Source organism: Malus sylvestris, chromosome 16, assembly GCF_916048215.2.
Source record: "Malus sylvestris chromosome 16, drMalSylv7.2, whole genome shotgun sequence".
NCBI lineage: Eukaryota > Viridiplantae > Streptophyta > Magnoliopsida > Rosales > Rosaceae > Malus > Malus sylvestris.
The window spans coordinates 23,182,461-23,196,463 of record NC_062275.1 but is presented as its reverse complement, the minus strand read 5'-3'; the positions used below and the strand labels follow the sequence as shown (position 1 = coordinate 23,196,463).

General features: G+C 36.2%; 2 protein-coding genes and 1 pseudogene across 2 annotated transcripts; 1 reads left to right on the top strand and 2 right to left on the bottom strand.

Moving 5' to 3' along the window:
• Positions 1–832: 832 nt before the first annotated feature.
• On the bottom strand, positions 833–1,291 carry LOC126609218 (S-protein homolog 1-like). The gene has a single exon (XM_050277199.1). It carries the CDS (start codon positions 1,289–1,291, stop codon positions 833–835), a length of 459 nt encoding a protein of 152 aa, XP_050133156.1.
• A 2,769-nt stretch (positions 1,292–4,060) lies between these two features.
• LOC126609217 (PHD finger protein ING1-like) overlaps positions 4,061–14,003 on the bottom strand; it is an 81,944-nt pseudogene continuing 72,001 nt past the window's right edge.
• Positions 6,890–11,385, top strand: LOC126606988 (uncharacterized). Its single transcript, XM_050274402.1, has 3 exons — positions 6,890–6,978; positions 10,631–10,709; positions 10,807–11,385. Exons 1-3 carry the CDS (start codon positions 6,895–6,897, stop codon positions 11,274–11,276), a joined length of 633 nt encoding a protein of 210 aa, XP_050130359.1. The 5' UTR covers positions 6,890–6,894; the 3' UTR covers positions 11,277–11,385.

The following is a 14,003-nucleotide window of genomic DNA, read 5'->3' as shown; positions in this document are numbered from 1 at the left end:
CTCACTCTACACGAAACCTCTCAACAACCTTGAGATTTTTATTTTCTTTTTCGCCAACACATCTTCAGTTTGGATAAACAACACTATGAGGCAACCGGCGAACACCTTCAATTTGGATAAACAGCACTGTTGTCGTAGAATCAGTGGACCATGAAGCATCTTCAGTTTGGATAAACAGCACTGTGTCGAGGACGACTGATTATCTATCCAAGTCTCGATCTAGAAGGATTTTCGAATCCTTATTGGCAGAGGTCATCTCATTAGCCTTCTCGACGAGGTGAGGTGTTCCGGATTACTGGGGTCGGCGCATCGAACGCCGAGTTGTTTTATGATTTGATACTCACAAGTGGGATTTAGAGTTTGACATTCTAACAACCGAACTACGTTTACGATTAAGATGCACATTTTCTTTGAGTACTTGTGCCCATATAGTTTGGTGTCGATTCGGCATGCTTATACTTTTACGAATATAATCACTGTAACCGAATTCAGCGCCGACGATTTGTGAACTTCTCAGAACTAGCAGCCTTGCCTTTAGGCTCTAGAACCTGAAGGCCGAGACGTGTTCCTTCCTCGGTTGCAGTCACAAGATCAAGAAGTCAGCAGTGCGCCCAACGCAACATCAACACATTTTACTCACCGGCCGAGCTCGACCGTCGAGTTGGCACGCCCTATACACAACTGCAGGACGTAGTTAGCTTATTAATTACTCGACTTGCGTGCCACGTAGGCTTGGTCGTTTTCAGGATCAACAATATATAACACAGAAAGTAAGAAGAAACTAAACAAAAGCACATGACTTTATTATATTTCTTTGGATTACAATAGGAGCTCAAGGCCTGACATTTCTCTTTATAGAACGGACGCGCAACGGCTTTGGTATCCAGTCGTACTTTTTGACATAATCGCTATGCTTGATTCTGTACAAGTATATTCCATCCTCTCTAACATTCCATATGCAATGGACTCCCCCACACTCTTCAATAAGTGGATCCTCAGAAATATATGCTTCAATTTCGACATGGCCAACCACGGAGTTCATGCTACAATTCCAATAGGTGTTAACTACAGAACGAAATTCAAATTCAAGCTGTTCTCCCTTGGTAGAAAGAGTGCGATCAATTACATCGTCTGCAGAATAACAATGCACGTCCAGTCGTTTAGCATCGAGATCGTTGACAACGCGCACAAAGTGCTTCTTCCCAGGGAATATATCCGAGGTACTAGGGCAAATGGAGAAGGCAAGAAAGAGTAGAGAATAGATGAACTGGCGTAATATTGTTCCTTTCATTTCACTAATTCTCAATGTGTTTTGATGTAGTATATTTCATTCTAGCTATCCGTTTTTATAGCAAAAGGATGCAATCTTTTTCTCGTAAAGAATAAATTTTGGTATATCCTATATGGTATTTTAGGTCTCGTTTGGTATGGAGGAATGAATTGAAATGAATAGTCCAATACATTCAGCGCATCTTGAAGATTGAGGAGACAATTTTCATTTTTAAGAGATTGAGAGAATTTTTACTTTTTATTTTATTTATTTATTTAACAAACGATATTATCTACATAAAGGGGTATAAGAGTGTAGCTAAGTCTCACAATATGTTAGCAATAATGTAGTTCAAATTCATGAAGAAAACTTAGTGACAAGAGATTGAGAGAATTAAACAGGAAGAAAACTTATCCTTTAAATCCTCCATCATTTTGAGAAGGATTGAAATGTCTTATCCATTTCCTGCTCCCATTAAGTTGATTAGACATGAAGAAAACTTATCATTTAAATCCTCCATCATTTTGTTCTTTAGTAATCCATCTCCTGTGCTCCCATTAAGTTGATTAGAATTTTTTCATTTCTTTCTTTTAACGTACCTTAAAGATAATGTCTTATCCATTTCAATTCAATCATTTGTGGCAAACGAAGCCTAATGAATCAATATCCATGGAGTTTCATGATCTTATAGGAATCAGACAAGGATGATACATATAGATAGTGAGATATATTTGGCAGTACAAAAACAAGGTTCACGTATGTTTAGAATTCCCTTTTTTTACACTAGAATTTCATGGTTTTATTATCCATCAAGAACTTGTGTTGTTATCCCTTTCACATGGCCAGCCAAAAGTATGCATGTATAAGTTCTCAACTTTTATGGTAAGTCGCATCAATTAGGAGATTTTGTTTTAATTAGATTTAAGACCATTGTCGCACTCAATTATTACGTTTAGTCCTGAAGGTTTTGTTTATAGATTGTAGTTCATTTTGATCCAAATAAGTAACTTTTTTTTTGTGTGATGATGAGCCAACATATATTTTTAAAGCTTGTTCTTTGCAAAAAATTTTTATTGCCCTTTATACGATTAGTCTATTTTTGGGCGTTCAAATATACGTATTAATGGGATGAATGTCAAAAGATTTTAATTATATTGATACCAGTTACGTACGTTATAATACATTTTATTTTTTATTTTGTTTCTTATTTGGTTTTTTTTTTTTGGTCATTATTTGTATAATCTATATTACATCAGGCTAACTAATTTCTTTTTCTTTCATTCTTAGGCCTTTGAGTCATTATTTATCCTCTATTTTTTTTATAAAGGATTATTTATCCTATTATATATTCAAATTATGCAACATAACTCAATGTGGTTCATACTGGTGTCGAGCTAAGCATAGTAATGATAAGAAGGAACTATCATAATAAAAATAAATAATGACTAAATTTTTTTTTTAAAACTTATATAGAATAATAATACAAAACTATATATTTATATATAGAATATATTGTATATATTAATATGGCTATTGTATTTTATAATAGATCTTTTAGTAATTAGACTTTAAAATTATCAAAATAAATTTTTTCTGAACGGGTCGAAACGAGCGACCCACGTGTTACCCGCATGTATACACGGGTTCTTAACGGGTCAGCCGATAATAACCCGATAAGTTATCGTGTTGACCCGAAACCTGTTATTTTCGTGTCGTGCAGAGACTGCCAGACCTTGTAGGTCCAAATACCTACACTTATAACTTATTTGGATGTGCTTTTAAAATCATTGAAAGCGCTTTTGGTGAAAATGCTTTTAGAACCAATCTTTAGTAAAAGTGCAAGTGAATCCTGAAAAAGCACTTAAAGTGCTTCTTGGAAGAAGCACATAACTGGTGCTTCTGGCAGAAAGCACTTTAAGTGCTTTTGAAACCTATAACATTTTTTTCTAAAAGCACTTTTAGTCATTCTAAAAGCACATCCAAACGAGCCTTTAATGAGGGACGTCCAACACAACACAGATACCATCTCGATTGGTTTATCTCACCCAACTTTTTCTATTTAAGGGAAACTAAAGCATGAAATTATATCAACCACCATCTGATCAACCATCTTCATCAAGGTTCTGAAAAATACCAACATGAACATCGTAGCAGTCTTTTTCCGTCTTATGCTCTCATTGTCCATCTGCAGCTCAATGGCTGATTATCGGGTAACCGTTTTTAATGACTTGGCTCGAAACACCAACCTGAATGTTCAGTGTCAAGCTGCAGGCATAGATCCGAGCACTCATTCGATCCCATTTTTTTAATGACAACAGCTGGACCGTCTACATTAACACTACTGCTGTTTGATCTTGTGATATGAGTTGGGGTATCATAAAGGGGCATTTCGACATCTTCAATGCTAAAAGAGATGCCACTAGATGTGCTAGAAACTAATGCGCTTGGCGTGTGAAACGGGATGGCTTGTATCTATTCATCGAGGTGCATAAGAGGTTGGAGTTGCAGTTTACGTGGCCACATTGAGAAATAATTAAGTTGAGAAATAAAGATGACCTTCTGATTTTGTTATTTATCCATGTTTCATGATGTTAATGATTTCTTTCGTGGAGGTCATCACATATATTTGCTTTGAGATCTAGAAAATCTTTTGGTCAAAACACTTTATGTTCCTTATTCGTACATTGTGCTTTCTATGTAGTGGACATTCATATATATTCCTTTAGGCTATCTCACATGCATTTCAGCGGAGCTGTTTATACTTTTGAAGTTGGGCCGTTTAAAAACCAATTAGCAATGGCTGGAGACTAGAAAGGTCATATAACTTATATGCAAACTACTGAAGACTAAAGAGGTCATTTGACCGGAACTCCCCTTCCGGTGATTTTTCAAAGCAGCACAATCTGTGCAATATCACTTTCCTCTCGGTTTATCTTTCAGACCAACACAGGCAAAATGGAACCATTCTATCTTCTACTGTTGGAGGAAAACAATAAAATTAGATAATAAAGTTGAAAATATTGTAAACACAAAAATCTTGTGACAAATGAGACAAGAACACTTATACAAAATAAATTTGTATTAATGAACTTGTAGAGCTACAATCTCTTTACAACTTGATCCTCTGATTCAATCTTTGAAATGTGTAGATGTGTTGTGTTGTCGAATCAAGGGTCGCGATGACTTGATCTTGGATGAACGAATGCCGCAAGGTTTTGGCTCTTGGCAGTGGAGAACCACCATGTGTAGGGATGCTTGGTGGTTCTTCACGGGTTTTGACGAAGAACACGAAGGATTTCTCAAGTCTTCTTGAGTGTTTGAGTGTTTGGGAGGTTTGAGTGCTTGAGAGCTTCAGTATTTCAAAGCTTCAGCGTCTGGGCGTGAAATGATTTTTGGACCCCTTTTCTTTGTCTTAGAGCCTCCTATTTATAGACTCTTCAAGCCTTGCCCATAGATGGATTTGGCCTTGATTGTGGGCTTGATTAATTGATGAAAGAACTAGGACTCGATTTATGGGCCGGCTCATGATTTGTCTTCATCAATTAATATTTGATTTAATTAAATTAAAATCAAATAATTCATTTCCGCCAAAAGTTGACACGTGTCCTTCTTGATGACTCGTCCGATTTTGACGAGTCACATCCATGTATACGATTTGTGAGACACATGGTGCATGCCGTGTATGCCCTGGCCTGTCAAAGCTTTAATGCGTTGGTGAACAATTGAACATTTATTTCATCGAAATTTTGATGTCTACAAATGCCCCCACTTCAAGGCGCATCCTATACAAGTGCTTGTCACGTGTAGAAGATGTGTTTTGAAGTCCCTTTGCATAGTGAATGTACTTTAACCACTATGCTTTGAAATCCTTCAATGTAGATGTCAATTTAAGGGTCGTTGAAGCTTGATTTTGAATTGGGTTGGAAATTTTTTCTAGGGCCGTCGAGGCTTGGTCTTGAATTGGGCCGTTGAGGCTTGGTCTTGAATTGGGCTGCCAATTTCTTCAAGGGCTGTTGAGGCTTGGTCTTGAATTGGGCTGGAGGTTTCTTCAAAGGCCGTCAAGGCCTGGTCTTGAATGAAATGGACCACGAGCGGTTTCACATGGTTTTGTTAGTGGGTGAATCGGCACGTGCTTGTTGTGCTTGTTGACTCTCCACAAGCTTGATGAAGAACACGAGTGTTTGTTTTGGCCAGAGAGCTTTCTGAAGTCAAATTTGATCAAAGGTGGTGCACTTGAATCGGATTTGTGATTTTTTCAAGGGTTGCCGTCGAGGCTTGTTCTTGAACAATCAGGACCACAAGTAATGACCACAAGTAATGTCACATGGTTGATGATCTTTGGCTTTGTTGGGAATTAATCGACACATATTTGTTGTGCTTGTTGATTTTGCACAAGCTTGATGAAGAACACAAGTGTTTGCTTTACCCAGAGAGCTTTTTCGTTCGCCACAAAGGTTTTAATTTACTTCATTTCTCTAGAGTCGACTTTGATTCAAGGGTGGTGGACACTTGATCTTGAATCAGACTTGTGATTTCTTTAAGAGTCGTTGAGGCTTGATCTTGAATGAAATGGGATCACAAAGAGCTTCACGTGGTGGGTGGTCTTTAGCTTTTGTGTGGATGAACTGGCACATATTTGTTGTTCTTGTTCATTTTCCACGAGCTTGATGTAGAACACGAATATTTTCTTTGGCTAGAGAGCTTTCTAGTTTTCATCCAAAGGTTCAAATTCACTTCATATCTCTGGAGTCGTATTTGATTCAAAGGTGATGGACATTGGACCTTGAATCAGACTTGTGATTTCTTCAAGGACCGTCAAAGCTTGATCTTGAATGAAATGGACCACAAGGAGCTTCACGTGGCGAGTGGTTTTCGGCTTTGTTAGGGTTGAATCGACACGTGTAGTTGTGCTTGTTGATTCTTTGTGAGCTTGGTGAAGAACATGCGTGTTTTCTTTGGACAAAGAGCTTTATGGTTTCCTCCAAAGGTTTGGCTTTGCTATATTTCTTTGGAGTCGAATTTGATCCAAGGGTGGTTGACACTTGATCTTGAATCAGACTTGTCATTTCTTCAAGGGTGGTTTAGGCTTAATCTTGAATGAAATGGGACCACGAGGAGTTTCACGTGGTGCGTGGTCTTCGGCTTTGTTGGGGATGAATCGACACATGTATTATTTGTGCTTGTTGATTCTCCACGAGCTTGAAGAACACGATTGTTTGGATGTTTGAAAGAGTTATGGATGTCCGAAGTTTCGACTTACTTCCTTTTGCTCCTCTCTTTGAATGAGTGCCTAATATTTATAGGCAAGGAATTTAGCTTGATTTGAAATACCCAATTGAAGCTAGACTTGAGCTACTACTTTGTGCCATCCACGTGTATATATATATAACATATACATATATGTACATATATACACACACGGCACCTTTTGATTATTATTTTTTTTGTTGGCTTCCTCTGTATTGAACGACCCTTCCTTTTCCATTCAAGTTTCAGACGCAAATTTGGTTTGAGTCCAAAGTTTTTACCTCAAAAATAATTTAATTGGTAAGGTTAAAAAACCTGTTTGGTAAGCCATTTTGCCAAATCTCTGTATTGAAGCTTCCTCTGTATTGAAGGTTCCGATGAATAGCTTTAAGCCTCAAATCTCTGAGTACTTGATTGGGGATGAAACTGGGCCATTCTCTTCTCTGCCAGGAACGATCAAGGTAATGGGTCTTTCTCTTACTGCTTTGTTTGGTTCCTTGGAAAAGGGAGGAAATGATGGGAAAGTTGATTTATGTGTTTTGTTTGTTGGGTTGTGAGAAATTGCGTTTATCTATCTAATTGGTGTGATTCATTTGTGTACAATGTATATAATCTAATTGATGTGCCCATGAGGATTGATTTGTGAACAGAATTTGTTGTGATGTTTAGAGAGGTTAAGGATTGATGTCTAGAATAGCATATTAGCAAGTTAATTTGGTTCCTATATTTCTATTAAAGTTGGTTCCGTGAAGCTATTAGAGCTTGCGTATTAGGTGTTTGTGAAAATTTCCCATCGAGTTAGAAACAAGGATATGATGCAAATCTGGGTGTGGTGTGTTTTGGTATGTGTGTATGTAGGTATAGGGTATAGGGGTCATTATGTGTGTATGTAGCCTTGTAAGTGCAATTGAGTTAAGTTATCGTACCTTAAGAACAATGTAGTCATGTTGAAATTTTTCCCAATATGGCTTTGGTTCAAGTCCGCTGGTAGTGGTGTCGTTATATGAAATTAGTAGAAGAGAGGGTTCACTGAAACTGGGGTTCATAGCTAGTAAACTGTTTCTAAAAAGGACCATGGTTCCTTTGGATCTTACATTGCTTGGGAATTGAAGTTAAGTTTGGTTGGCAGCTTAGATTGCCTTGGTAATGCTATAGTTGACCGTTATATCTGAAAAATTGGGGCACCATTTTTATAGTTGTGCTTACAGTATTCCAGTGAAATTTAGAGGTTGTCACCAACTGGGAATGTGTCATAGCCTCTTATCGCTGCTAATGATATCATTATCGTCTAGTTCGTGAAAATGCCATTTGAATTTCATTTATGTTGTTTTAGTGTAGATTTTTATTTAGGGTGGTGGCATATATTGGATTAAGACAAAACTAAGCAAATTATGGGTTTTTAAATTTGTTAATCTGTTACAAATTAAAGGTTAATTTGGTGAATGAAGAACAATGAATAGGAAGGCAAAGTTCCAATCTTTTCTAGTATTCATGGGGGTTTATGTCCCTCTCAAAGCGGGAGACTTGTTGGCTTAAGATTGCCCTTATTCTTCTTGTTAATTACATATTTAGCTAATTAGAACTGAATGCTACTTAAAGTTCTGATCTTTTATTTTTCTAGTAAATTTGTATGACTTCTGCAATACAAAAACTATTTCATTTTTCTGGTAAATTTGTATGACTTTTGCAATACAAAAACTATGTCCCCTTTCTTTTGAGATTTCCTTTAACTCTTGTCTTTTCAACTGGGAACTTGCATGAAGTCGTATTGTCATGCCTGTGTCATTGGAAGAGGTAAATGAGTTACTCTTAGGTCACACTACTCTCATTTTGTTTGATATTCTCGCATGCATAAAATGCCTATTTATTTATCATCTAGTTCGTGAAAACTGAGTATATAGTACATACTACATAGAACTGAGTATATATGTGTTTTGTACATTCATAAGTGAATGTAGCTTTTAGCTTTGTATTAATTTCGATGTTTCCGTTTACATTGTTCTAGTATGTGTCTAAGAGATGTCAAACAAGGACTTTGAAAATGACCGTGATGATAAAGCTAATTGGCCAAAACCTATTGAAGACTACTTTATTAGTATGTTGTATGAAGAGACAAAAAAAGGCTTGCAAACCAACACTTTATGAAAGAATCAGTGGGATGCGATTGACAAGAAGGTGTTTGACAAATATGATGAGAGATACACTCGTGAAAAATTGAAGCAAAAATATAATCGGTTGCGAAAGATTCATTGTGAGTTTGCCAAGCTTGTTAATCATACTGGGATGGGTTGGGACCCTATTGCAAACACTGTTCAAGCATTGGACGAAGTTTGGGTAGCTTATATTAAGGTATTTATTGTATTATATAATGTATTTTCTTTATAGATATGCATTATTTAATATTATTTACTAAGTGTGGTCAACCTATAATAAAATTTTACAGAAAAACAAGTTTGCTAGCCATTTCTATAGCAAAGGGTGTTCTCATTATGAGGTGCTTGGACAAATTTTCAATAATACCACTGCAACTGGTCAAATGCAATATGCATCAGCCAATTCTCCTCCAAATTCTGATTCTAAGAGAGAGTTAGAAGATGGGTTTCTTACCACTGGTGCACACATTAGACAAAGTATTGGAAGTGGTTCAAAGGCTTGTAGTGAGGGACATGAAGGAACCAGCACCAAGCGTTGTGCTCTTTTCCCTCCAAATGATCTTTCCTCGAAGTTAAAGTCATCCAAGTCAACCAAAATGGACGAAGGTATTCCAGCTTGGGCAAAGTCACTTGATGCCAAGATTGAGGCTACATTGGAAAAGGTTAAGCGTAAAACAGAGAGGGAAGTATCCTCCCTATTGAGATAGTTAAGTACAATTGAAGATTGTATGGAAGTACTTGAGAACATGGAAGATGTTGATGATACTGCTTATTTGAAAGCTTTGGAGAAGTTCACTAGCTTGGATTGGTGGAGGATGTTTATGATGATGTCTGAGTTGAGGAAAAAATTATGGCTCAATAGTCTAAAATGAATAGTTAGTTAGTAAGTTGGTTGTTAGTTAGTGTGTTGGTAATATGATGAATTTGCTTAGAATTAATTATAAGGGTTAGTAAGATGACTATGGATATGCTTTTGAGTTTGGTTTTGAGATCTTTTGCTTTAGGATGAACTATAATTAAATGAGTATGGAAATGACTAGTGTTGGTAATATGATTAATGTTATGTTATTATCTTATAGTATTGTCTTGTCACTTTGTTTAGCTATTAATTACTTGATAGTTGTAGAATATAATTAATTGTTTGTCTATATAGGATGGATTCAAATGAAGTGGACAACAATGGTTCAAGTTCAGAAAGTGATTCATCATCTGATTTGGATGATTCGCTTGGAGAGTTGCTTTTAGTTATAAGATTCTATGACCATTACTCACGTTTAAATAAAAAGCCATGCATGACTTCACATTTTTCAGGCTGCCAATATGTGATAGAATTATTGAATGGACATCCATATAGGTTATTTGATATTTCAAGGATGGATAAAAGCACGTTCAAGAATTTGTGCTCGACATTGAGAGAATTGAACTTTCTACAAGATGATAGATCAATTTGTGTGGAAGAGGCCGTATGCATATTCTTGTTTACTATTAGTCATACAATCCAGAATAGGGTAATTGCTGAAATGTTTCAACATTCTAAAGAGATTGTGTCAAGACAATTTAACAGAGTTCACAAAGCAATATGTCGACTTGGTACTCATCTAATTCAACCTCCAAATATAGATGCGACACCTTTTGAGATTTTGGGAAATCCGAAGTACGACCCATGGTTTTAGGTAATATATTTATAAAGTACATTTTATTATTTAGTTAGATCATGATCATTATTTTTCTATAAAACCTAGAAAGATACATGTTTAAAGCTCTAGAATAACAACTTAGGTTGAAGTAAACTATATTTTGTGTACTAACATGTTATGATTTGAACTATAAAATGGTAGAATTGCATTGGTGCTATTGATAGAACACATATCAGTGCATGGACTCCTTCATCGAAACAAATTTCATACTGAGGTAGAAATGTTAGTGTAATACAAAGTATTATGTTGGCATGTTCATTTAGGAAGGAACGGCTAATGACTCGAGAGTGTTGATGAATGCAATAACAAGAGAAGTGAATAGGTTTCCAATGCCTAAAGAAGGTACGAAGTCATTGAAACATATCAAATTACTTGTATTTTTTTTTTCTTATTGTATTTGGCTCAAGTAAAATACTTATATGCATTGTTCTTGGAATAGGAAAATATTATGTTGTTGATTCCGGCTATGCCAACATGAGTGGGTTTCTTGCACCATATCACAAAGTGTGTTATCACTTGCGTGATTTTAGAGGAAGAGGTAAACGTCCAAGAGGAGCAATGGAATTGTTCAACTTTAGGCACTCATCACTATGTAATGTTGTTGAACGATGCATTGGAGTGCTTAAGAATCGTTTTCCCATTCTAAAGTTGATGCCAAATTATCCAATTAGGAAGCAAAGATGCATTCCCATTGCATGTTGTGTTGTGCACAATTTCATTAGAATGCAATCAAGGAATGATACATTGTTTCAACAATTTGAAGACAATGATGTTGATGTGGTAGATGAAGAAAGCTCGGGGACAAATCAAGAAGGGGAAAACATGCATTTGAATGACTATAATGTTATGAATGATGTTAGAGACCACATAGCCGGATCAATGTGGCTTGATTACGTCAATAACAATTAGTCACAAAGTTTATTGGTTTTCTAGAATGTTTTAATGTCATATTTATTGTCTGAGATTTGAAGTTTAATTTGATTATCGAGCATATATGTGTTGTATTAGCACATGAATATCAAAATAATAAGTTTACGGTTTAATTTTATATGTTTTGTATATCTTAAAACAAATACATAATTGAAAAAAAAAAACTGTTTTTAAGAGTTAAACCAAACAAGTTTTCAAAATTTTAGATTCAAAAATAGTTTTTTAGTTCAATGCCAAACACGTTTTTTAAATCTAAAAAAAAACTGTTTCTAAGAAATGTTCTTAAAAATTAGTTTTAAGAACAATTCAAGCTTTTTAAGCTCTTCATTCCTGATTTTGTGTGAGGAAACACGCCACCCTTGAAAAGCTTTCCTGAATCGGATATTTTTTTTCCTAATTTGGAGGATTTGACTTCTGTGAGAATTTTCTTTCTTCAATATATAATGGGCATGAACTTGAACAATTTTTTTCACAACAAAACCCACGGCTTTAAACACCGTCGTCTTCCTCTGTGAATTCTAGAGCCTCTGCAGTGGGCCATCCAATCGGATGCGCGACCCCTCCAATTTCAGGCCGAGCACCGGGCCGAGACATGTTCTTCCAGAATGAGTCTTGGAACGACAAACCCTTTTTTATGCGAATGTTGCAGACCAATTTGGGGCTGCGAGTTAGAAATTGATTGCTTGGATTGGTGTGAACGGCAAACCATTATTCCCCAGGGTGTTTGTCAGTGAGGATTTGGTGAACAGCCATGAAAGGCATGGAAGAATGATGGATCCCCATCACACTACAGATTGAGTAATAAGCAGGCGGAGGAGAAGCCAAAGCCGACAGGTTCTGCAAGTATGAGGGGCCGATCTTGGGAGCAAGCAACCTGGTTGCGCTGACCTTGCCTCTAGTGATCAGGATTCAGTACATAGGCATTGATGACCTGTGTTTGGGAAGCATGGCTTCCTCGGCAATGCCTGGGTTTGGGAGGCTTTAAATTTTTTTTTTATTTTTTGCAGGGAAAGACGCTGATCTCTTTCCTTATATATATATATCTATATACGATGAGCAGAACTAGTGATAATAAATTACCACTCACTTGGCTCTGATACCAAATGGAGTGGAACTAGTGATAATAAAAACGATGAGGGCAATTATACCAACAACAATGATGGTTAGGATTGAATGAACTGGAAAATGAATGATTAATTGAATCATGAGGAATTTGATGTGGAAAATAATCAGGATTAAAAATGCCATGAAACCAACTGTTATAAACAAATAGAAAGAATTGAACAAATGATTGATCGGTGTTTACCTTGAATTTGAGATACTCGATGAATTGACTGTGAGTAAGAATTTTATGCCATTCGAAATCAATTGTTATGAAAATATTCTTCATAATGAAAATAATGAATTCAAAGTGGTGATGCAGATATACTTGGAAATAAATTTTATTGAAAACTTACACAACGACTTACAATTGATTTACTGACGATTAAGTCAGCAAAATATAATGAAAACAAGGATATTAGTGCATGCAGGCATCCTTGATTTTAAATTAAAAGTGTTTACAATTTTTAAATTGAGAAATTACAAACTGAATATTTGCTTCTGTTCTGTTGTTGAAGAATACACAGAAGTTTCAGCCTCTTTCCTTTGATCAAGGCTGCTTGTTAAATAGAATGAAAATGGTTGATAATTGAAGCGGGAAACCCGACTGTCTTATGAGTTGGAAAGATGTTAAAAGCAGATGACTGTTGAATCACACAGACATAATTGAGAATATCATGATGTATGAACAGTAAAAGTGATTTTACTATTCATGAATAGTGTCTTTTCTAGAATGATGGTTGATAATTGTTACTGTTTTTAGTGTTGATGTCGACATTTTTCGTATTGGAATCACATGCTGAGCAACTGTTTATTCACATGGGTAAATTATAATTCAAACGGGTATTGGGAATCCTGATAGTCTACCCACTTGGCTTTCTGACTTGCTGAGTTAGCTGGTTGTTGTGATGATGCATCTGAAGACTTTGAATCTTCATCGTGGAGTAAAGCTGCTTTTGCCATTAGCTGTTGGGCTAAGTCTTTAAGCTGAGATGATTTTTCTTTCTTCTTCGAACTCGTGGATTTAGATGACTTGGTTGTTCATTTGAGGGATGATGAAGGACTAATGTCTGAAAGAGATTGTTCTGGAATGATTGGCAATGCCATTTTTGGTTGTGCTGAAATAGCTGGAGCTTGAGATGCTGGGATGACTGGAACCGGAGCGACGGGAAATTCTGAGAGGGCAAGATTGATGATCTTCTGATGATTGAACTTATCCCACCACTTGACTGATCTTGATCGGTAGACTTCACTGGTTTCGACTTTATAATTCCACTTCATTATCCACGGGACTTTGTACTTGGCCATGAACAATGGGAAAAGTGTAATCCTGTAATTGAATCGGCTTTTGTCAAATTTTTGCTGGAAACCAGCTGATAAGACTTGTATGAATTCTTCTGGTAAAAGGCTGATTGTCGGGCCATGAACTGACCATCATTTTGGAAACCATGCTGGGAAATTTAATCTGAAACTTTTGTCAAAATTGATAAACCATGAGTGACTAAAGTCTTCTGTTTGATTGAGGAAAATGTTAGTCCATGCTTGAATATAATCAAAATAACTATAATGATTGTTAGGGATAAGAACATGATAGGTATGAAGAGG